The sequence below is a fragment of the Epinephelus fuscoguttatus genome, linkage group LG1 (assembly GCF_011397635.1).
Source record: "Epinephelus fuscoguttatus linkage group LG1, E.fuscoguttatus.final_Chr_v1".
In the NCBI taxonomy this organism is placed as follows: domain Eukaryota; kingdom Metazoa; phylum Chordata; class Actinopteri; order Perciformes; family Serranidae; genus Epinephelus; species Epinephelus fuscoguttatus.
Window position 1 is genome coordinate 31,339,147 of NC_064752.1, and position 24,917 is coordinate 31,364,063.

Genomic DNA, 24,917 nt, shown 5'->3' on the forward strand with positions numbered 1-24,917 from the left:
GCCCCTAAGGTATTTTTACATTGTATAATATGGCCCCCATTCAAAATGTGTGGACACCCCTGCCCGAGGACATCACAAATTTGAGTTTTAGCACTCTAGTAAATAGAATTAAGAGAGAGTTGTTCATATTTACTAATATTTTTGGACTGTCTTAGGCCATAGGAATAAACTCTATGAATTCTGAAAATTGGTGAAGTTGCCCTTTAACTGTGTACACATACGTAACCTTAAACATGCTCACTGAACTTTGGTACCGGTGCATGTGCGTGCCTTCTCTTCAAGCACCGCCCATATCTGCCTGTTGACCTATGAACGGCTCTGTGATAACTCGCACATGCTCCTGACGTCATCTCTCTTTGGTCTTCCGTGTCAACATGGCGGCATCCATGGCATCTCAGGCTGCAGCAAGAGGGCTGAGGACAGCAACCTCAAAGCACATACTTCTGGACAAACTCAAGGTACTGTTACAGTTTACGTTACCGAGCATGCGGTTTACCCCTCGTCGGGTCGGTCCTGCTGCTGCACGTGCGCTGTCACCGTCTCAGGGAGCTGATAGTGGAGCTAAGTGGCTAACAGGTTAGCATGTCTGAGCACAGAGAGGTTTTACAGTTCAAAGTTGAACAGTGGGACAGTCCACAGGTGCTCTGACGAGGCTCTTCACTTATAGCGACCTATGGTGCTGTAATAATTATTAACATGCGGGTCATGTAATGACTTATTCGACAGCAGCTTTTCTGAGGAAAACTTCACTAAACTCTTCATCAATATCTGTTACAAAATGCATAGTAGCTAGTTACCCACACTCACCCTTGATGTTAACCTGTCATGTGTGTTTAGCACTGTGTGTTTGTGTGTGTTTGGGTATAGCTTATAAGTACTTTAAAAAGATTGTGAGGTTTAAGTCTTTTTTTTGTCTTCCAGTCTGAACATATTTTATTTGTTTGCTTTCATTACTTCTATAGCAGGGGAGTACAGACTATTTTGAATTGGGGGCCAGATTAGATCATGTGGAAAATGCCTGGGGACCAGCTGCTTCTTGCATCAGATGGGCTGTTTAAAAAAACAAAAAAAAAACCTCACAAACAAATTGGACAAAGGCAACTGTTTCATCTTTCAGTGAAGGTTAATTCAACTTTCCACTGTTCCTAAATGTGGTGACCCTCACTGTCGGCTTTACGCTTCTTTGCTGTGGCCATGTCTGCTACCTAGCAGGAAAGGTCTGCTGTTAGGTAATCGTTTATTTGCTTGATTACTGTGTTTATGAAAACACATGAGGTCCGCCTGCTTAGTTCCTACTTGATGCATGTCTCCGAACGGTTTGATAATCCTGCCATTGTGAGGTGAAGGCAATAAATGTAAGGTGATCTTGCTTGTTGCTTGCTTACTGGTCGGGACCAACATAGTATATTTGTTTAGTCAAGCCGAGGGCCATTAAAGATCAGTACGTGGGCCACGATTAACCCCCCCGGCTGGACTTTGGACGTGCCTGATTTACAGTTTGTATACTAGAAAGATAGATAGATAGATAGATAGATAGATAGATTATTAATTGCAAGGGAAATTTGGGCATACATTAGCTTATTCAACACATACAAAACAATGATGCACACAGAAATAATGAATTAAAACATAAGAATAAAAGCAGACACAGTAGTGAAATTATAGTCAAGCCACCAGGACTACTACAAAGAGCTGTCACTGTAATAGCTGTACTAATTTTGGTAGAACCAATGCATGATCATTGAATCGAAATGTAAAAATAGTGCAAGAATAACTATTACTGTTATTACTATAATAATAATTACTCTATGCTCATTACTATACTTACATGTTCACACCTTAGTCATAAAGGACATAGCTCAAAGTTACCGACTGCAGACCTGTTTCAGATAAGACTGCAGTAAAAGGGTTAACTCTAGCACTTTGATCCTCCAATGACTGTTTGTGAACTGTCAACAACAGCTTGTGGAATTTATCCTATTAGGGTCGACTACGTTCACAATGGCAAATGATAACACTTACATTGTCATCTGTTTTGCAAACAAAACGATGGACCTTATGATTGCTGCCACAGCCACAAAAAGGAATCAGAAGTTGAGCCCTCTGTCTTGTATTGACTTACCATGAAATGCACCCGTACAAAGAAGAAAGCAGAGTTGTGTTTTCGTAATACAAAACTTGAGGCGAAGCAGATAAATATATCAGCATGTTTTGCTACAAGCAGTTTTATATTTTTCTTCTCAGTCAGCATCAGAGATCTGGTCTTTATTGGAAGTGTGTCTGTAAAAGTGTTTGTAACAGTAGTGCAGATGTCCTTACTGAAAGGACAAAGCAGGAACCTGTTGATACTGTAAACACTGGTCCAGGCACGTAGGCACACCCTGTTTGGCATATTGTAAGCAGCACAGTTCAGTCTCATGTCATTTATTTTTTCATGTCTGGTTTTTGCTGTCTTGCTTTGATAGATTTTGGTACTGATGGAGTCTTAAGCAAGATTTGAAACGTGTGGGTGTTTCTGACAGCCAGTGTGCCTGGAGTACAATAGTTTACATTGGTTTCTTCATCCTGTTTCCACAGATTAGCATGGGATATCTCTGGCAATAAGGCTACAGTCAACATGGTCATCAGAATGCAGCCTAGAGCTCCTATGATTATTTTCATTGTTAATAAATGTATCAATGATTCCAATTATTTATTCATCCGGTTTTAAAATATCTAAAAAAATAATGACAAATGGTTCTAGGAGCTTCCCAGAATTGCAGTTATTGACCTCCAGTTGCTCATGTTTTTGTCAGAACAACAGCAACAACAAACAAGAAAAAGAGATTTACAAACATGACAGTGGAGGTAAAATGAAACTTACCTAAAGCGTTTTAGTGGTTAGGGGCCAGGCTAATTTAAGCTGTCTTGAATTTCTACTGATTTTAATATAAGGACAAACTTTGGCAGGGTTTTGGCACTTAGCGCTTAAAAAAAATAGGTACAACCTTGACAGAATGTGTAGCAGATTTCTCTCTAGGTCACTTCAAACAACTGTGGAATTTTCCTCCTGAAGAATGACCCAATACTGACACTTTCAAAGTGCTGTTCAGAATGTATATGACAGGGAAAACTGCTCTCAAGGCAAGGGGTGACCCAATTAGGTTGCTGAGGTAAAAAGAAAAAGCCACAATCTGCAGTAGGATGGATGCATGAAGGCCATGAAGAATATCATAGTAAGTGTTACCTCACTGAATTATCATCCTTGTCCATCGTCAATTCAGATATCCAGTGACGCTCCACACAGCGTGTCACTGTACAGCGCGTCACCGTGCTGTGACCATCGTAAAAAAAAAAAATACAGCAGCAGATACATATCCATCCAGCTTTCAAAGATAGACTGAAATAACCAATGCAATCATATTCCATTTAGCTAAAGAGATGTGTCCCGTAAACAGTGTTTTCATTTGCCTTCTGTATGACATTTATTTTTAGTTCGCCTTTACTCTGGATAAGTTTGATGCAAAAATGTATACGGCTGGAATGTAGCACAACATGGAAGTGTAGGCAGTGTTTTTTGTTTTTAATATGAAAGCACAATAAGTTTTCCCCCTAAAGTCAATGAATAACATTTATAAATAATTGTGATCTCAGTATTTATCACAATAATTGTGATAATCATTTTGGCCTTAATCGTGCAGCCTTATTAACTAGAACAACTACAACAGTCTGGTAAGTTCAGAAAATAACATCACTTTACTGTAATGCATCCTTTGAAACCAGGAAAAGACAACATTTATGCCATAATATAATATCCAAAGTATAGGATGATATCTAGTCTCATATTATAATATTAATATCATGTTGATATATTGCCCAGCTCTAATGTAGAAGTTTGGGGGTTATGCTGATTCAGTCAAAATATTCAAGCTCTTACACACTCATTAAGAGCCCACATTAGAAATTAACTTTATCCAATGCAAATTAACAAATTGTCACATTTAAACAGAAATAATGTATTATAGCTTAAGTATTTAATAACAAATACTTATTATCATCCTAACACTATTGTTGAATCACTCTTTTGGATGTTTTAGATGTATTTCCCAACTTTGCGTTCTCTTCGTAGGCTACTCTGTACATTGTTCATTAGGGGTGGAAATCACCTGAGACTCCATGATACTATATTATCACGATATTTTAGTCACGTGAACAGTAGCACAAACCATCAGGAAATGTTTCTGCTAGAGAACTTGATGGCTAAAGAAAAATAATCTTACCTTATGTAACAAGCTTGTTTTGGTCTAACTCCCTCTTGGCTTTAGCTCTATGTTTACTTTCCTCGCTTCCTTTTCTCTGTTCTCGCCCTGAGGCTAAACCGCTAATCAGAATGATTTCATTCACTAACGGACTCCGCTGTCTCCACCGCTGATTTGACATGCTGAATTGGCTGAAAAAAAGCCGATGGGGGTAGATGAGCACCAATGGTACGAGACCCACAGCAAAGACCAGGACAACAGAAGTTTACTGATGGTCCAACATTAACCAAGGGCAGACAGTCTGTCTGGTGTGTCTGGGCCTTTAAAGTAAACTCTTACAAAACTTCTAATCTTACATCCACTGGCTTTTGTACCTGCTTCTCTTACATTTCTTTTACTTCTCCCTCTGTCTCTCTCTCTTTGGCCGGGTGATAAGAGTAATGATCAGGGATTCTCTCTGGTCTGTAGCGCAGTATCAGAGCCTGAACTGATTGACAGCCAGGTATCTCTACAATAGAATCAGCCTTGACAGTATGTCAGCTAAGCTGAGGAATTCAATTTGCGATGATTTGTCAACAACAATGCAAAGGACATCACAATATTCAGCTGGTTAGGCTCCAGGGTGCACTTAAAGGGGGAGTGGGATGTTGTGGGTTTTTTTTTCACTCCTGCTCTCTCACTCTCACTCATAAATCAAATCTCCTGAATTCTTGTCTGCACAGCGAGATAATCCTCAGGCTGTTTTTCACTGTCGCTGCACAGTGGTGAATTTGTAAACGTTTGCTAAGTTTTTATTTTTTGTAAGGTGTTCCTGCTTAGCAATAACCCAACAGTGTCGAAGCCCAGCATGGTTTGAAGGGAACACTGGGAAGAGAGGTGGCTCAATGAGACTCGGTCCTGAATATTTTACGGAGGGGGGTGGAGAGCCCTCTGCTTGCAACGACTTCTTTTGCTGGAACTTCAAACGACGGGCGGCTTCCCCATCTGTCTCAGCAAGAACACATTTACATTTCCTCCCCGCAAGGAATACTGGAGGACGAAGTTAGCTCTAACTGGATTTGAATATCGCTTCACCAAGGTTAATAGCCATTTCTGTAGCTGGTGAGGTGCTTAGGCTTTTTCAATAATTTAGAAGGGCTGCAGTCATTAGGAAATGTTGGCAGCCTCTGAAATGGGGAATGCAATGAGTGAATGCACTCCTATTAGCTTAACTTCTGCTGTTGTTCCAGTGTAGATAATGAGGGAGAAGTGGGAGTGATGCTGAAAATTAGTTGAGAAAACAATGTCAGTGATTGCTGACAGCTGTAATTCATTAAAAGTGCAGTATGTTGAAGATTATGTTCAGCTGCCATAGTCGCTTATCCATCATCTTTGAAATTAGACCTTCAAACACATTGTAAGTGTGATTTGGATTTCATAATTTAGTTTGCCTGGGGCCACTCCCTATGAAGTGATTTTTTTAAGATGTGAAGACCTGAGCTGCCCTCATCACTGCAGCATGATTGGATGGTTTTTGTGCTCTAAAAACAGTGATGGCAGGGTGAAAGTGTGAGTGTACACACTGTGTTACAGAGCAACGTGGTTGCTGCCAGGGGCAATAAAGACACCAATAAAGAAGCTACCCTAAAAGCAGTAAATTGTCTCCACGCAGCTGGCAGTTGTACTTTACTGATACAGCCCCAGACGCTTTGGCCGGATGTCAAAATTTGATCACGGGGTTTTTCCTGGCTCAGAATGGGGAGGAGTTGGTGTCATCCTGATCATGTTGCACACATGTGCGTGTGTACCGTGGCTTCAACTGGCTCAATCAAACGCCTTTTTATGAGCACTGTATTTTAGGTGATTCTGGGGGCACAACACTGTATAAGAGTGAAAAATTCCCCCAAATTAAGCAAAAGGACATATTTTTGCATTAGGTGTTTTAGCAAAATTAACAGGAGATCATTGATATGTGAAGTGATTTTGGGCACTCTACACTGTATCAGAATAAATTTATTGAAATTCTTTTGTAGTAGGCTTTCTGTTTTTCAGTGTTGTTGGCTTCTCACAAGCAGGCTGCACATAGAGTGCAATGTTATTTGTCCAGCTTGGAGTACGGCTCGTTTTGATGAAAATTAAGTTGTGGCTTGTTGTCTGCTTTACTGCGGTTGAAAAGAGGTGTTGTTTGTGTTTTAACATTTTGCTTCTAAGTTATTCATCCAGGAAGTTTGAATCTGTGAATGTCTTTCCAAATGAACTGAACTGCATAGAGCTGCGTTCACAAATCCGCAATACCATTTAAAACAATGTTTGTAAATGCCAGCTGGTGATATAAAACTATATTGACATTGAACAGCATTGAATGGCAGTGAAAAGGAGACTAATAAGAGCCGTAGGAATGATCCCTAAAACCTGCAAATGAGTTAGCATTTCACCACTTGTGATTCCTTAGTCTCAAAGTCAGTGGGTTTCTGAATGGATTTGTTGTTAGATGCCTGAAATAAGGTCTGTGGTTAACACAAGCTTTAGAGATAGCATATTTTGTTCTGTGACATAAAATACATCAGTTATTACCCCACTCGAGCTTTTAGGTCTCTTGCTAACAAGCAGTTGCCAACAAGTGGCTAAATGAAACTACAGAACGTCATCATGCAGAACATGTCTTTAGAGCCTTGTTGTGGTGTCGATGTGACAGTAAGTCATGCAGCCATGTTGTAGTAGGGCTGGACGATTATGGCAAAAAATAATAATCACGATTATTTTGATTGATATTGAAATCACGATTAATAAACACGATTATTCATTGATTTCCAAACTCCACCAAAACTCAACTTTAATTAGAACTTAAAAGAACAGCCAGAAATAAATTAGTAACAAGTAAACAAGTAAAAAAAATAATAATAATAGCAATAAAAACAATGAATAAAAATAAATACTAGGGCTGACCCAAGTTCGATAGCACGGGATTCGATTGTGATTGTTTTTTCGGGGGGGACCTTGAACGCAACACCATCTCCAACAAGGAAATAGAAAGCCCGACGTGCAATGAATGGAGACCTATTATCCTGCTTGAACACAGACAGCTAAATTCTTCCAACAATGTGACTCAAAATAATGATAAAATAGATTTTATTGATGTAAAATAATATGCTGCTGGTGACATTTTCCACCGGTCTGGTGTCAGTGACACATGCTGCTCTGAGTCGCGTATCTGTCTGCTTGCACTGCAGTGCGCACCGAGGGTTTTAATTTTTAGTGTTAAATCAAAAGTTAAACACTACTTATCAGCAACCAGAAGTGTTTTTTCGTTTGTGAATATTTTTATCTTAATTATAGGGTTGCAAGAAACTACCTTTTCGCCATAATTTGTAGTTATGAACTTTTTTTTTTTTCCACTCGTGTTGCCTTGGGGGGCAGACGCGACAGCTTGACAATGACAGATGACTGAAGTTGTCCTACCTTTCTTCTCAACCAAAGGCTGCCTTTCTGCCATGTTCTCAATCGCTTGCTCCACATATTATTGATCCACACACGTCATACGCTTGCTGCTGCTGCACATAACATAGGTACATTCACTTACACACACGCCGCGCTGTGCAGCGCATTAATCATTTTTCTTAGATTATAATGTTTTTATGATCGTGAGAAGCCAAAATCAAAATCTTAATTAAAATTCGATTAATCGTCCAGCCCTATGGTGTAGTTCATCTATAGCCTAGTACTACCGTTTTACTTTACGAACAAAAAATGTATGTATTGTAAACGTTTGATTGCCACAGAGCTTATTTTCTGCAGTAGTCCAAAATTCAATAGAAAAATACCATAGGCTTTTTGATGAGGGAACCAGGGCAATGCTAACTTCCGCGTCAATCTACAGAAAACGTCATCCTTGGTGCACTCTCATCAGCTTTTTTTGACAGTTATAGGGCGATTACCCGCTTAGCTGTGGTTCGAAACAGACAGGTTTTTTTCTTCCTCTTCAGCAGTTTTTGCGGCACTTTCCTGATGGGCTTTGTTGATTACGATAGCGCCACCACATTGAGATAATGCCACAAACATACAAATGACATAAATACACCAAGCACAACACTTGTTAGAAAAGTGTTTTTCATGAATAAACCTTGAGTTTTGTTGCAAGCTTAAAAGGGGTGAAAATTGATATACCGTAAAACTTGGAATATAGGTCGCACTGGCATATAAGTCGCAGTCTATTTTTTAAGGTCTCAAACAGGGAAAACAAGGTTTTATATTACTATTTGTTAATAAAAATGTTATACAAGTTATTCCCACACTGTTTTCCTTTATTTGTAATTTGAAACACATTCAAAACACAATAACCTCTTAAGCAGCTTTGGTTACTTTTCAGATTGCAATTTTCCGAACAACCTCTTCAGGAAATAAAATTACGGTATAACAACATCGGTCAGCTTTCAGTAAAAATGTAGTGTAAAAATAAATAAAATCCTATTGTCTGTCCTGTTTATTGCTTGGGCACTGTTATTTACATGACAACACCTGAACATAACACACACAGACACACACTGGCTGTTTGTTTCTACCTCTCTCCTCGCTGGAAGTCTCGGACTTCCAGCCGCCCACCTCCACCTTGATTAAACGCTGAAAATAAAATAAAAGAGGGAGACAGGTTTTTCTTATCTTATCTTATTTTGTTTTATTTCTCCCTCTCCTCTCGCTATAAGCGTCGGACCTCCCGCCTCCCGCTCCCGTCTCAAACACGGAGGTCTCCCTCTCCGCAGCTGAGCACCCACGGTGCACACTTGGCCTGTTAAATAGCCTGAAACCACTGTGTGACACAAACTCAGTGCTTTGGTCATTAAATAATGTCGGGCTCGGTTCGGGTTCGGACAGAAATATGCTGCCCATGCCGCACTCTAACACACAAACACACGGAAAACCGGACATTATCATCAGTTTATAAAAGACCCCCGGACGCCCCGGACGGGACGTTAAAAGCGGACATGTCCAGGCAAAAGAGGACGTTTGGTCAGCCTAACGTAGCGCCATCTTGTGGGTCAAATTACCTATGTCAGCATTTACCTTGGTCTATAGGTCGTACCGGTCTATAACCTGCACCCAACTTTTTAGATGAAAAAAAGGGGAAAAAAAGTGCGACTTATACACCAAGTTTTATGGTAGGTTGTTGCCTCATAATTCCCTATGCAGAAAAAAACCTTAACCAGGTAGTTTCTTTAATCAATATGTTAAAGCGATGCAAACATATTACATTGAACTTTGTTTGCTGTCTTGACTGAACTAACATGAATCAGTCAAGGCACACGATAACATCAGAGAGTAGCTCTTGTAGTGCCAGTCAAATGCCATTGTTGTTCCAGCGATTCATAAAAGTGTCTCCAGGGAATATTCGGGCAATCAAGTTCATGCATATGAACTTGGATGAAGCCTATATTGGGGTGAACTTTGACAAAGTTGCATATCCTTGTATTGCCTTCTCCTCATTACTGCGTTATCTTCCACTTTGACTTGACACCTTTGAATATGACTCCATATACCCTGTCTTATTAACTATGCTAATTACTGAAATCCCTATCTGTAGAGACACAACAGTCAGGTTTTCCTTTCTTAAGCCTGTCTGCTGGAGATTAGACCTGCCCTGCCTAAAGACCTGCCAATGATGCAAATCTCACTGATCTAAATCCTGGAGCCATGCTCTACTGCTCCCGCCTCTGTCTCTGCTCTACTGTTCTATTCCCGGCTCTCTAACAGACAGATGTCATTTTTTTCTCCATACTCTAATTGTCTGGGGCCTGGGCACGACCTTAGCTTTTAAGATGCAAGGACATGGAAAGCTACAAGTGGGTGGTAGCAGTAATGAGAGCAAAAAGTACATCTTATGTACCATACATGTGACCTTACATGACATGTTTTTTCTTTTGCTTTGTACATAATGGTCAACATACTGTAAAATATATATATGTAAATACTATAAAACACTTTTCTGTATCAGCATAAAGAATAACCAGCCAGAAAATGATCATTTGTATATCAATTACTCATCCCATATGGTGAATTTTTCTTTTTGTTCTACTTGCATTCCTTCAAGGTGAATGAATAATCCATTTTACACAACTCGTGCACTATGATCCAAGTCTCATTCATCAAGTTGCATGGGCAGTACTTCCCAAACACTTGAATGTTTGCTAATCCTTACTATTGAAAGCAATTTCACTCACGAGTAGTGTCCCTGGGCAAGTGTGTGCATTTGAACTCATTTAACAGAGTTCAATGGTTCAATGATTCCCGAGCGCGGCACCGCTGCTGCTCACCGCTGCTGCTCACCACTCCCTCAGGGGATGGGTCAAATGCGGAGAACAAATTTCGCACACTCAGGTGTGTGACAATCAGTGGAACTTTACCTTTACCTTACCTTTATGTTTGCCCAGTAGCGCTACTTGTCCATGTGTGAGACTGTTTATGTGTTTTAAATAGTAAGGTTGTAGTGAAAATGATACGTTGTGCCGGCTCACATAGCTTTTTCAGTCAAGTAAATGAACAATACAAACTCACAAAATGTCATTTTTACACCTGTTTTCCTCAGTAAACAGAGAAATAAAACTGTACATCTTCTGAATTCAGGTTTCTCTCTTTCACCAAACTGAGACTAATGGTAGCTTAAATGCCTTGTTATTTAACGTAAAATAACTTAATTCAAACCAGGGCTGTACCCATCTTAGAATTATGTCAGTCAAATCAGATTTGGCTTTTCAATATGAATATTTGAGGCAAGTCTTTTTTTTTCTTCCATGTGAAGTTAAATGGGCTTAGTGGGGCGTTAAGTGGGACAGCGGCATACACTTAATATAGCAAACGAGCTAACTGTGCTAACGATGGATCAGAAACAGCATTTTTTTGCCGACTGTAGATCTCAAACAAAAGTCAGAGTCTGTGTCGTATTAAGTTGCTGTGAGGTGTAAATTCAACACTTACAAGCAGAAGAGAGAAGATAATGCTATCTCAGAGCCTTATGGTGCGGAGTCTCTCCTCCTCCAGGCAGTTGCACCCCTAAACTGCTGGACTTGAACTAGTCTCAGTCGACTGAGGGGTTTCCAACTGATAATTTCAGTCAATCAATGCTTTAGGGAGCAGCCCTAATTCAAATCTGACAGAAAGAAATAAACTCACCAAAACTGCCTTGTTTAGTCTCATTAGTCATCTAGTTAGTCAGTCCACTGTTCCAACAATCACCAACTCTGGTTTGACCACAATGAAGCCCTAATTTACTGGTTAGATGTGAAAATGTGCTGTTTTTCCCTGCTGTCTCTCTCTGCCATTGCTGGCTGGCTGTTAATAGTCTTGTGACGTTATTCCCACCACTGGCAGTCGTTTCTCAGCTCAGCTGCCTGTTCCACCAGTAGAGACTTACCTCTGGTGGCAGGTGATGTGAACTACATACAATACACCCGTAGGAGAACCCGCCTGTCTCCGAGTTTATAGAAAGATAGACGTCTATATATTTGGCAGTATTGAAAATCAGTCTGTCGGGATTTCTAAATACCCTGGTATACCATCATACCTTTTGTACAACCAAAGCCTAGTTTTGATATAGTTTTTTACTCCAATTCAACAAGAATTTTCTCCATTTCGGATACTTCATTCACTGGATGCATGTGTGAAAACCAAAGTTTTCTTTATGAATTAATTATTTAAGGTAACACAGGGTGAATAACTGATATACAAAAAACATTTTGTCGCGGAAGTATTCCTTTTAAACAGAAAGTAAAGGCTAATGATTGTGAATACCAAAATGTACTTAACCATGTAAGTGCAGTCGATTAACATGCAGTGTTATGTTCGTGAGGAAACCAAATGACAAAGTGGCCAAAGGTTTTATCAGTATTCCACCCAGACTATCTTTGCCATTACTCCTCATCCTAATCTCTGGAGGCGGTGCCAAAGCTGAGGACAGAGAGAAGAACTTCTGCCATCAATACTCAAGTACTTTAGTAATTAAAGGAGGCCAGACTAAATGGCTTTCTGAATTAGCCCACTAATGCTTCATGAGGCATGCTCTTGTTACATGGCTGGCTTTAAGTGGGAATATGCCTGTAATTCACACTGGCCTGTTTATGCAGAAAATCCACATCAACTCTGCTTCTTTGCCTCCTCCATTTCCTTTACTGTGTGTTGCCTCTCTCACAGTTTACTACATAGTGCTTGTCTAATTGCAAGACAGCCTGTATTTATGAGTTGCAACGAAGTAGCAAACTGCCACCTCATTAGCAGAAAAACATTCGACTGCATGGCAATGATTTTGATAGTCTCTCTGAGTACTGCTCTTTCTGATTCAGCCTGTGCTCATGGAAGTGGACACTATAAAGTTCCCCTTTAAATTCTTCCCGGATGGTTAGCTAAATGGATGGGGAAAAGAGACGAGTTCATAACCTGAATGGGAACAAATCAATTACATAGAATTGGTGAACTGGCAATCTGTTAATTTCTTAAACATTTGATAATGCCCCTTAAGGAGCATTCTGGTTAATTAACTCTGCAGTCATTTGTCGTCACTAATAAGGCACTGTCATTTCAAAGGGCTTAAGGTCTGGCCATGACAAGTAATGAGGATTTTAACTCAGCAGACATCTGGGGATACCACTGTATAATATGAGATGTTCAGTGCCTCTGAAAGCTCCAGTGGTCCACTCACTGTGGTTAGCAGTTTAGAACAAAATGCACTGCTCAGTGCCAGCTCTACTATCAGCACAAGTGCTTCCATTGTTGATCCTCTTTACAAAAAATAATCACAGTTATTGTTATCAGGGTTTCATGGTTGCTAAAAAAAAAAAAAAAAAGAGAAGTTATTGCAACACTACATTGGACATTTGCACCTCCTCAAAAAAAAAAAAAAAGAGAGAAAGAATAAAACCTAACCTAGCTTCTTCTTCTTAGGACTCTTCAACCATGCTATTGACTCTGTGAGGCTGAACTTGGGCACAGCAATGCTTTGAGCTAAATGCTAACATCTGCATGCTAATATGCTCACAACGACAATGCTAACATGCTGATTTTTAGCCGCAACTATGTTCACTGTCTTAACGTTTTAACACAAAGTACAGCTGAGGCTGATGGGAGTTAGTTTTGTAGTTATTTGGTCTTGAAGTATTGGGTGGATTAAAAATTTGACCGGATGATACCAAAGATGAAAAGTCAAGGGATCACTGAAGTATAAAACACCTTTCAATTCATCCTGAGGGCAATGTGAAAGTGTGTACCAAATTTAATGGCAATCCATCCAATAGTTGTTGGGATATTTCACTCAAAACCACAAATACAAATCTCCTGGTGCTGCTAGATGGGAAGTTAAGGGATCACGAAAGTCATAATTCGCTGTCTTTGAACCATAATTTTCTGAACAAAATTGTCATGACAATCCATCCAATAGTTATTAAGATATTTTAGTTTGGAACAAAGTAGTTGACTGGACAGACGAACACATTGTCAAACAAAGCCCTAGCTAACATGTCTAAAAATAGACCCAGTTGCTTTCACCGATTTCAACGGCCCTTACTATGAAAAGAATCTAAATCTGGTTTTAAGTTTGCTCAAAAGTCTGCTTCAGTTCAGTCTTTCTCTCATTTTTCTGCTGCACTGTTTTTCTGTGATGCTTGTGCTTTTTTTCCCTCATTTTCTTTCCCTGGCAATTGAGAAAGAAAATCTACCAGGGCAGACCATCTCAGATTTTGATTGAAGAGGAATACCCTGTAGTCATTAGAAGGACAGTCACCGGAAGAACGCAGTTAGAAGAGTCCTAAAATGATCTCAAATGTCCCTTTGAACCCCTTCATGATTGGAGTCCTCTAAGGTTCTCTTCCTGCTCTTAAAGGAGTGTCATGTGAGCCACATCAATGTAGTTTTGCAATTTCCTTATTTTGTGCCTGCTTAAAATTGGGCCTTAGTCTCAGTACAAGAGCAGCAGCCTTTTTATTTTTGCATGGACTCTCTTAGGAATCGATCCCGGATTGACGTATTGAGAGTTTCCCCTAATGGAGCTGCACTTTGTCCAGCCATTGAGACTTGTTAATGATGATAGCCTCTGTGTGAGTGGGATGGTGTCTAGCGCTCAAGGTATATTTTGAATCCCAGCTGTCCTTTACAGCCTTAATGCAGCTCTTCATACGGCTTTATCTATAGCCTATTCATAATTTATAAATCGTTGGGAGAAAAAAAAATACTCCATAAAGTAATTTCTTTCTTTTATTGACTTCTGAAGGGTGGTGAATGATTGAGGCTCTTGCTCAGGTGTCCTATATGGTATTGATTGGCTCATGCAGCAGCAACCTCTTTGCATGTGTCTTCCACAGCACGAATCAAAGCAGTGTTTCCAACATGCCTGCTTCTTTCTTTATCTAGTAGTCTACTCGGCATCATTGGGTACTCTAGGTTCTCATGCTGTGAGTTAAACAAAGAAAACACAATCTGAAAAAGCTATCTAAAAAAATCTATCCATCCATCCATCCATCCATCTATGCTGATAAGATGTTTTTGTAATTAATTACTATTAAATTAACATTGGCAAGTACGCATTTATGGCATTAGCAATGCCATCAAATTCAAATTGCGTGGGCTGGATTGTTGAAACCACAGTGCAGACGTCCGTAGTTAGATAAATAGCCTGTGTTCAGAGATAATGTTCCCTTAGTGTTACCAACTGCCAGGGCAGAATCACATCTTCACTCACTATTGGCTGGATCCTGTCTGGCTTCACTTCCATTCAAGAAACAAATGCGTTTTTTGACCTGCGATGTCAACCCTTTGAATTTTTGAGTGACAGATTAACGAGCAGCGCAGCATTGACTGGCTGCTGTTTATGGGCCTGATCAAAGGTGATTGCCTGCTTTGTAACCTTCCCCTGTAAATTAAGGCTTATGGCTCTAATAAATTTCCAAGGGAGCCAGAACTAGTCTGTCAGATGGTGACTTTTTGACATTGTTCCAGTCTCTCATAGTGATAAAGACAACTGCTTTAAATTAGCCCTAGGATATTGACTCCTTAAGTTTAACAGAAGGGCAAACGACAAAGTAGTGGCATGTCTTGAAATGACTTTGGAAAGTGCCAAGATGAGACGTCCCCTCACTGTGATGACACTTCTCACAACAAGTGCGGTTTGACATTGTGCATGCTGCTCTCAACCAAACATGAGACTGCACAATTTTGTGCCTCTTAGGAGAAGTCCTGATGTTGCATGATGCTGTGCTGAATACCATATGGATCAGCCAAAGAAGTGCTTTGGGAATAGCGTTGACTATACCAGGATTTTGTCCTTCAGTGCCACTCGTGGATCAGTACAGCTGCGACAAGGATTTTGCAATCTGATGCTGCTGCTGCCATAGCACTGTCTGTCCTCGCTGTGTCTTTGCGTGAGGGCACAGCCGCTGTGAGTGCTCTGTGAGGAGAGCGGCCGTATGGTGACATAGTTTATTCAGCACATTTCTGTGTTCCAAAGATTCCTTTTGTTCTTTTTATAACTTGTGTCAACACAATTTAGTTTTACTTATTGCCTTTGTGAGTTCTTGTCTTTAGGTTTGTTTTGCTACTTTTCTCAACAACTTTCCATCACATAGTTTGTGGTCAGATTGTGTGAATATGTCGCATTGTTTTAAAGTTCCAGTGTGTATGATTCAGCGGAAATGGAATATAATATAATACATATATTTTCTTTTGTGTATAATCACCTAAAAATACGAATCCTCGTTGTTTCCTATTGCATTTGGAAAATAAAATGTACAACTTTAAGTTTGTTTAATATAATGTTCTCAGCAGCAATGCACACAACAAGGCAGCCCAAACAACAGAACAGCCAACATACTCGCCCCTCCACCCTCAAAACCTAAACATTCTGCTCCAGTGAGTCAAGCTGGGATTTGCACTATGCTAAGCTAGCTCATTGCAAGATGGTTAGTGACGCCATTCCTAACCAGAAATAGAAGATCCTCCAATAACCTACAGGTCCGGCATTTGGATCCACTTCAAGTTATGGCACACACAACCTCTGAATCAGGGAATGAGAGCCTTTGCTGGCTATAGCCTCTCATTCAGCAGCTTACAACAGCTAATATTCTCACAAAGCACACACTCACAACAATGAGCAGTAAAGGCCAGCGGGCAAGGTACGATTCAGCCAGAAAGACTGAAAGGTATGTTAGTGACAGCTTGTTTAGCTTGTGTTTATACGACTTTGGCATTTAACAGAGATGTTTGTTCATGTATTTATTTGAGTGAAAGAGCTCAGAGAACTCATGGGATGTAGCAAACTTGCCAACAACACGCAGTGGGCAAAAGAATCACTGTCACCATGCACTCTAATGTCACTAGTAATGTAGTATTCATACAGTGGGGGAGGGTTATGTTAAGGATGGGTCCAGTGCGTCGTCAAGCAGGCTTTTAGGCCAGCAAAATACCGGACACACAAATGATGAGAAACTGTTTCATAGTCTAAGTCCACCATTCAATACCACACAGTTGTCTGTCTTTTCACATATTTTCAACAAGTAATATAACATGTAATATGTTGTGTTTAGGCAGAAATGACTGACTTTGCCTTGACTTGAACATCCCATTTCAGCCAGATTGTAATTCCTGCTTTGTACAAAAAACCCCAAAAGCCTAAGTAATGTTAGTTTTCATACATTTAACATTTAAAAATTGAGAAAATTTCTCTGGCATTTGTACTTTTTTGCTGTATCAAAAACATACCAAACCTTGCCACCACTGTATCGTACTGTATTGTATTGAACCGTGAATTTCAGAACTTTGAATTTTGTGAGCCGGCACTGCCCTACTATAAAGGGAGGGAGTCTTCATTTATGGAGATTGCTATGTTCACTGCCATGTTTCTGCAGTAGCCCAGAACGGAGTTAGAAGTCCATCTGCAATGAACAGCATCGAAAAAATACTAAATTGTAAAACTGTGTTTTTACGGGGTCTGTTTGTTTTGGAGAAACGCTTATCCTGATACCAGGTCACGGGGGTCTGGGGCCTATCTCAGCTGACATTGCGAGAGGTGGGGTACACATCTTGCCAATTAACCAATCAGCCTAACTTTTATGACTTTGGATTGTGGGAGGTAGCTAGAGAATCTAGAGAAAACCCATGCTGACACAGGGAGAACATGCAAACTCCATACAGAAGGCCAGCGGGTGCATTCAAACCCAGAACCCTGTTGCTATGAGGTGACAGTGTTACCATTTGGCCACATGTGATGGGCGAGCTGCTTGTCTTCGACATGCCAAACAGCATGTTCCTAACCTTAACCTCAACAGAGTTCTGCATTGTATGAAGACAATTACAGGGAAACGTGTTTTGGTTATGAATATTATAATTGTTTTTTCATGTTTATGTTTTCACTTTGACAGCGAGTCAAAAACATTTTGATCAAAACATAAATCACAAGCACCATTAAGATCTCACTGAGAATAGGACGTTTGTTTTGGCTTTAAACAAAAAGCCATTTTCTGAGGAAGAAAGAAAAAGTTTGTATCCACCTCAGCTACAGTGTGTTTCTGTGACATATTGTGATCACTAGCTGAATGTCAAGACTCTCGCTGCAAGCCTGCTGAAAGCAAAATTCTTTCAGGGAATAAGTGCTTCCTCAATATGACTTCAGTTTCTTTCTCCTCTGCCTAATTTGAATTTTGTAGTAAAGCTTTTTGCTGTGCTCTCGCATCAAAAGCGAGGTGCAGTTGCAAGGGTGCAATGGAGACAATGACGGGCTATTATTGGAGTTGTGTCACATTAAAATTGTATGTCTTGTTTAGCAATGGCATGTTTTTACCTCCTGGAAATACATGTGTCCCCAAACAGAAAGGAAAGCCAGACTTATGTTTTGTTGGAACCTGCATCATGTGTTTTGACAGTGCGCCAAGTTTTTTGTCAGAATGTGAATGCTTGCATTTTCAATTGCCACCTTGTGTATTTTTATTGATGTTTTATGGCCTATGTACATATCTGGGGGGCCGTTTTTGCCCCTACAGTCTAAAAAATCGGGGCAGTTACAACATTTTAGGGGTTACTAATTAGTGCATAAAGTTGCTGTTTTTAATATGAAATGATCCCAGATCAAAATGCATATAGTAATCAACACCTTGTGCCAGCGTGAGTCAATAAAAAGCTACTACTGCTCTTCTGAAGAGAAGTGTGCAATCATCTGTAGGTGTGAGAGGAAGCCAGAGACAGTTCTAACTACTTAAGTTTTTATTGAGCTCTTAATAGCCTTTATATATCTATAAGACATTAGTTTGTAGATAAATTGACAGCTCCATCACAGTCTCTCTAACAAACTACTTTTTGTGTTCCTCTTTAGAAACTGTAGGAGGTTAATTAAAAACATTTGGAAAAATAAAAGGCTGTGCATTACCACAGCCTTAAGTGTTTCACAGAATTACAGACTAGCTGCTACAAGTACTGTCAAAAGCGCCATAGTGAGTATAATATTCCTTCTTCATTGATGCCGTTCTGGAAAGAACTGCAGTTGAAAAAATTAGCAGGCTTTATTTCATCCCCACATTTAGCCCTGCTGATGTTATGAGCATGGATGAAATAACATTATGAACCTGTCTGTCCAGCACCGCATCATTGGTAGACATTAAATATGCTTTAGATTTGGGACAGGCTTACTTTACTCAATGCATTGATCTCAGTAACGTTGATCACTGGCACTGATCACCCCCCGATCATCCATCCAGCCACTTGTTAGCAAGACTCACATGTAGACTGTAACATTAACATTAGCTAGGTAACATTTACTGTCAACTTGTTAGCTGTTAGCTATCGTGACAGACCAAAGACATTTTCAAGTCTTTAGCTTTAGTTTTAGGCTATTGGTACTTGGTACTTGGTACCATGTGCATCGATGATGCTTTGGTGACAGTGAGCCCAATACTTTTTCACCTGTTCGCTTCCTTCAACAAAGTTGTGATGTGCATTTTGCCCTGCGCCCTGCATACTTTACGGAACAGGAGATTTGTTTAATTCACCTCTTCAACACCAAGCCAGTCTGCTTTCCATTTTTCAACTGTAGAAGCAGCAACTGTGTTCACCGTCTAATATTTGCGGGTGGCGTTATTCATGGCCTCGAACTTGCAGGATTGCCTGGCCTTCCAGTTACAGTTACAGCAGTGTGTGTGTGTGAGATTGTGAACAACAGCACTGTATGTGTCAGTGTGTCACGGACCATTGTGCCAGATATTGTGATTTTAAAGCCCCTCTTACCCCCGTCCACACCAACAACGATGTGTGGGAACAAGGTGGCGCTAATGGTATTTGTGGTGCACAAAAAAATAACAATTCTGATTTATCTACCAGATTAACTGTAGGCTGACAAAATGGTCCCGTTTTTAGCGACCAAGTTTGTCACCATGATGACGATTTGCCACCGTCACTGATCGGCATCCACTTACACCGGCTGGGCTGACTGCTGTTTCTTTTTTATGTTTTAAATTCACTGATAAAGTAAGGTAATTGTCACGGGTTCTGGCAGGTGGGCCAAAAAGTGACAAAGCAACGTTCCAAGTAAGTTTTTAATACTCAGGCTTAAGGTTGGGTCTGGTTCAGGTGGTTAATAAATCCATATTTTTGCGTCTTTGCCTCCTCCCAAACAACAATGTCATCATTCACTGGGATGTCTAACTGTGGGCTTTGTCATATGCCATTCAGGTAGACATCACCCGACTGTGTTATTGAGATGGAAATGAAAATTAAACAGAGTTAAACGATGTCAAATTAATTTAATTAAAATGAAATGATGGTTTAATGTAGAATTAGGATAAGATATATTGGGATATTTTGGGTGATTCTGAGAATTCTCTTCCCGATGCTGTCTATGCCATTAGTGCTACTGAAAAATCCTGTCTATTTTGATTTGCAGAATGAATGAGACCTGTTCCTAAAATGTTATTTTTGCCTTGTTTCTCTTGTATATTAATAGATAGTTGTTTATCATTGTCACCGCTCCGACTCTGTCTTGCCATTCGCTCCACTTCTCGTCACTTGAATGCACTCGTGAGGAAGATCTTGAGTGCTTTTGTGTGTCGAGAAGTTCGCTGTGAATATTTATGCCATCTAGGACCCGTGTCAGAGCACACAACTTTGTTTGTGCCATAATGTGTCTTCACCAGTGTGCACGGCACATACGGTGTGTGTTTGTTGTTGTCTTTTTGTGTGTGTGTTTTAAGAATAAGTAGAACAGTAGTTAGGCAGGAGGAGCGGGTCAGATTGTCTCCAGAGTGCCGCTGATGATAATTACTGTAGAGAGAGTATCTCAGGGGACTGCAGGCCAGCTGCTTGCCTGCCTGTCTGCCTCACTGCCATGCTGCCATTCACCACTTACTGCACTGCTTTCTTCCATGGCAGACGTGAAACAGTCAGATTACTCCTTTACTGTCGAGACCTCAGCAGTATTATGACCTTACTGTCTGATAGCATTAAGCATTGAGTACGATTAACTGAAACCATAACTGTGATAACGATGAATCTGAAGGGGATTTTTGGAGTAGTGTATTTCGCAATAGGTGCTTAGGAGGGATCCATTTATATATCTGTTCCTGTGGAGACAAATTGGTCTGTATTACAACTTTGTAAATATGTATAATTCTGCTCTCTGAGAATCAGAGATACATTCTCTCCTTACATTTATATGAACACAGGCTTGTACAACTGACTTTTCTCACAGAACCACAGACTTCCTTTTTTGTAAGTATTTTTGGGCCACTTTATACCTTTGATTTGAAAGTGGACAGTAGAGAGGTGACTGAAAATGAGGGGGGATTAGGGTTGCAAATTCCAAGAATATTTAAAGTGGAAACTTTCCATGGGGATTAACTGGGATTTATGGGAATTTATTGGAATTAACAGGACATATAATAGAAATAGAGTGGAAATAGAGGTTATTTGCTTAGACTGCACAAACCATTTACTACATCATAAGCAGACATAATCTGTTAATTTGCCAAATACATACAGTGTGAAATGTGCCATGTGGTACGTTAGCTTGCTAGTAATTTAACTAATGGGAAGAGGTACTTTGGAAATTTGTCGACAATGTTGTCTTAGGGTTTGAAGAGAACAACTAATAATTCAGGGTATTTTTGCAATTACGATACTCTTGCTATGACAAAGTACTGAAAAATATTTTATTATTAATTTCAAAAACATACAATTGTATGTATACAACTCAAAGTGAGATTTAGATTCTGTATAAAATACAAATAGTACAAAAAAAATAACACCAACCATCAAACACACCACATCAAAACAGCTGCCAAAGACAAAAAAAATATACTCTTAAATATGTATATAAATCAACAGGTGATTTTACTTCCTGTCAGTAAAATCTGAAAAGATTACTTCTCTTTTTTTCCACCTGGACCTTTACACTCTGCCATTCCTTCTCTACTCTTCTCACTGGCGAGAGACAAGTTGGAGAGAGACACGCTGAGCTGCTGCTCGGGGACCAGGTGACTGATATATTCTGAGCAGCAAGTCGCTGAAAAAGTCTGAAAAGTCAAGGGCTTTCCATAAAACATTTTGGACGCCAAGGCCTAACGACACCACTGATTCCACACCACTGAAGTTGCTCCCCTTTCTTTGAATTTTAACTCTACCACCAGAGAACTGGTTGTAATTTTGCTTTAAGCTATGCTTCTTGTTGCCATGCGTAATGGTATGACATCATTATGTCAATCAGTTGGAATATTGACATGATCATGATATAAATTGATCATTAGATTAAAAATTAAACCAGTATTATCATGAACGATATGATATGGTACATCCCAATAGTAAATGGAGGTAGATCAATTAAAAGTCCTCAATTAGCATAGGTCAGTCAAGCTAGGCTACATCCAAAATGGTAACAGCTAGCAGGCAAAAACTAGCAGAAAGTGTCAACAAGTTACAAACTGTACTTTGCTTTAGGCTGCTATCCACTGAAACAGAAATATCACCAAAAAATGTATTCACTCTAGTAATACAATCAAAACTTACAGGAAACCATGTAGTCCGTTGGCTCAGACAGTGCAGTAGTAAATTCCTGTTTAATGGAATGCTGCTAAATTATCTGTAGATGTGATGGAAAGTGCGCTACTGAATGCAGTGCGTGGATACAGTATTGCTCTATAATAACAATATTTTCGTCCCACGTAAGTTCACTATTAAAATGTAGAATATTATCTTGAAATTCCAAAATACCTAACCTTAACGTCTCCTGAAAACTTTCTTGAAAATTTTCCAACCAATGCAACCCTATGGGAGAAAGACAGGCAAAGATGCGTAAGGGCTCTTTGATTCGTATACAGACATGGACGAAGCCTTCTGTCTGTACTCTGTGTTCAGTTTGTGTGTGTTTGGTCATGTTTTCTGAACACTTACTGATATGGAGGAAATGTGGCAGTACCACCAGGAATTGTTGGGGCAGTGTAGTGTAGTCAAAGCAAGACATGACCGTAGGTCATGACGAAGACATTTAAAAAATAGTGGACTAGAACGAATTAGTAATATAGTGTAGAGAATTGTCCGTCCATGCAGTATGCCAGTGTATTTAATGGCCATATAGACCACCATAAAAAGGTACTTTATAATGACCTCTTCCACTGTTGCCTTGTTTGTTGTCAGAAACTTTTGGCCATCCCATGGGTGTATCTATACCAACATGAAGACGCATGGAAATATGTGAGCAGTGACATTTCCAACATTTGAAATGAATGTATCTAGAATGTAAATAAGAGTATAATTCAACCGTAACAAAGGGCCCTTGGCCAGAATCACCAGGGAAGTTTGATCATAACATATGGTATGTGTCTTAATCACTTACCTACCACAATGTCCCCCAAACCAGAGGTTTTCTAACACAGTTTTTTTTTACTGTTTTACTAATGAGTTTCCTCCAGCTTCCAGGAATTTCCTTCTGACATCCTGGAAGCCTTAAATATCTCCTCACACTTTGCAGGTTCCTAGTAAATCTATAACTATCCTGTGCTTTCAATTATATTTTAAGGGAGTTTTCTTTTAATTAGAGAAGCAGCGTGTTGCGTTATTTTAAGAGAGATTTCTTTTAATTGGAGAAGCAGTGTGTTCTGTTATTTTACTGGTTAAGATCTATTTTTAAAAATAATGAGAACATCTCTAACAGAATGTGTTGGCAGGTAAGCAACTGTTGCGTCCTGTTTTCTTACCCATTGTTTACCTGTGGATGGTGTTGAGCCAGATGTGCCTGCATGCCGGTTTGCAGTACAGCGTTACTCGGCTTTGCCGTGACAGATTTCACAAACAGCTGTAGTAACGCCAAGCCTCGCTTAATCTTTTTAATTATGAATTCAAGCAATCAAGAATACCTGCACATGTCAAAAAGTCAAAGCACAACAGGAAAGTAGTAAACAATAAAGAGATCGACTCGCTGTTGCATTTCACTGCTCGTTAATGACTGCAATTTTGGCATCAGGCCATCATCAGAGCATAATGAAGAAAAAAAACATTCACACAGGGCTCATTATTCCCACGCAGGTGAGGTTCAGAAAGTTCATTAACACAACTACGCAGTCATGTGTCTTCTGTCTGATCCTCAATAATGGCAGCCAGGTAAAAATCTAATCATGTGGACCCTCTAATATCAGGTAACGGTCACATTATTCACAATAAAGTTCACAAAATTACATGTAATTTCACAATTCATCACTTATGAATCTCCCTTTATCACTTGTGTATTATTATCACTCTGTCCATCCTCTCAGTTCGTCCAGAATTCGGTAAAAAGGCCTTCTCCCACTCTGCCACCTCAACCTGGAACATGCTAAAACAGGAACTGAAGCTGTCCAGCACGATTCCCTTCTGGGATTTTCAACTCATTTTAAGAAACTTAGAGAGAGTGTGTGGAGGAGTTTGTTCTTGTATACAGTTTTAAAACAACCTCTTTGACACTTTTCACTTACCACGTCATTCTTTGTATAAATGCCCTGATGTTTTTGTGGCTTCACCAGATATCTCTTGAGAGTGAGACCCCGTGTCTCAATGAGATTAACAAAGCTTAAATAAAGAATACAATAGACAGACAAAGACAGTGAACGTGTCAGCGAAGTGCTATTTCGTGCCATTTCAGCATACTTAAAAAAACAATTACATGCCTAAAATATGCTGATTAAAATACTGGAGTTATTATGGCATAGTAAAAATCATCAAGTGATAAGATTGGAATTTGTTACTAATTAGATTTTTCTCCCGAATCCCCAATGCATTCAGATTGCAGCTGCTAGCCTAGTGTGGCAATATGGTTTGCCCTAGTTCGTTAGTTGGGGAGCTCAGTTGTCCACACTGTGGAAAATTGTCTTCAGCTTCAGTACTCACAATATGAATTAAAAACAAGAAACTTGGAAATAATATAAATGTAACCATATTAAAACATGGCAATATTAAAGCACTTAGGGGCTAAGAGTTACAGTTTATTTTCATTCCATTGCTATTACTAACTGAATTTGGCGTTGAGTCTCAACATGTTTTTGGCAGCGTGTCTAAAGCTAAACCCTAATTACAACAATACTCAGCTGCTAATGGTTCTCTATATCCATATAGTTATGTACTCACATTAAATTTGAGATGATAGATTGGAGTTGAAGGCAACAAACAAGCAAAAGTTGGACGTCTGTAGTGAGCAAATAACTTTAACTATGCTACACTGGC

The 24,917-nt window shown here is 39.7% G+C and overlaps 1 protein-coding gene across 1 annotated transcript in view; it reads left to right on the forward strand.

Annotated features, from left to right (window-relative positions):
• Nucleotides 1-327: 327 nt before the first annotated feature.
• Nucleotides 328-24,917, forward strand: part of suclg2 (succinate-CoA ligase GDP-forming subunit beta) — a 134,980-nt gene continuing 110,390 nt past the window's right edge. Inside the window, exon 1 of the mRNA XM_049590771.1 lies at nucleotides 328-458. Within this exon, the coding sequence (XP_049446728.1) occupies nucleotides 375-458 (84 nt within the window). The 5' untranslated portion in view covers nucleotides 328-374. The remainder of the gene's footprint in view (nucleotides 459-24,917) is intronic.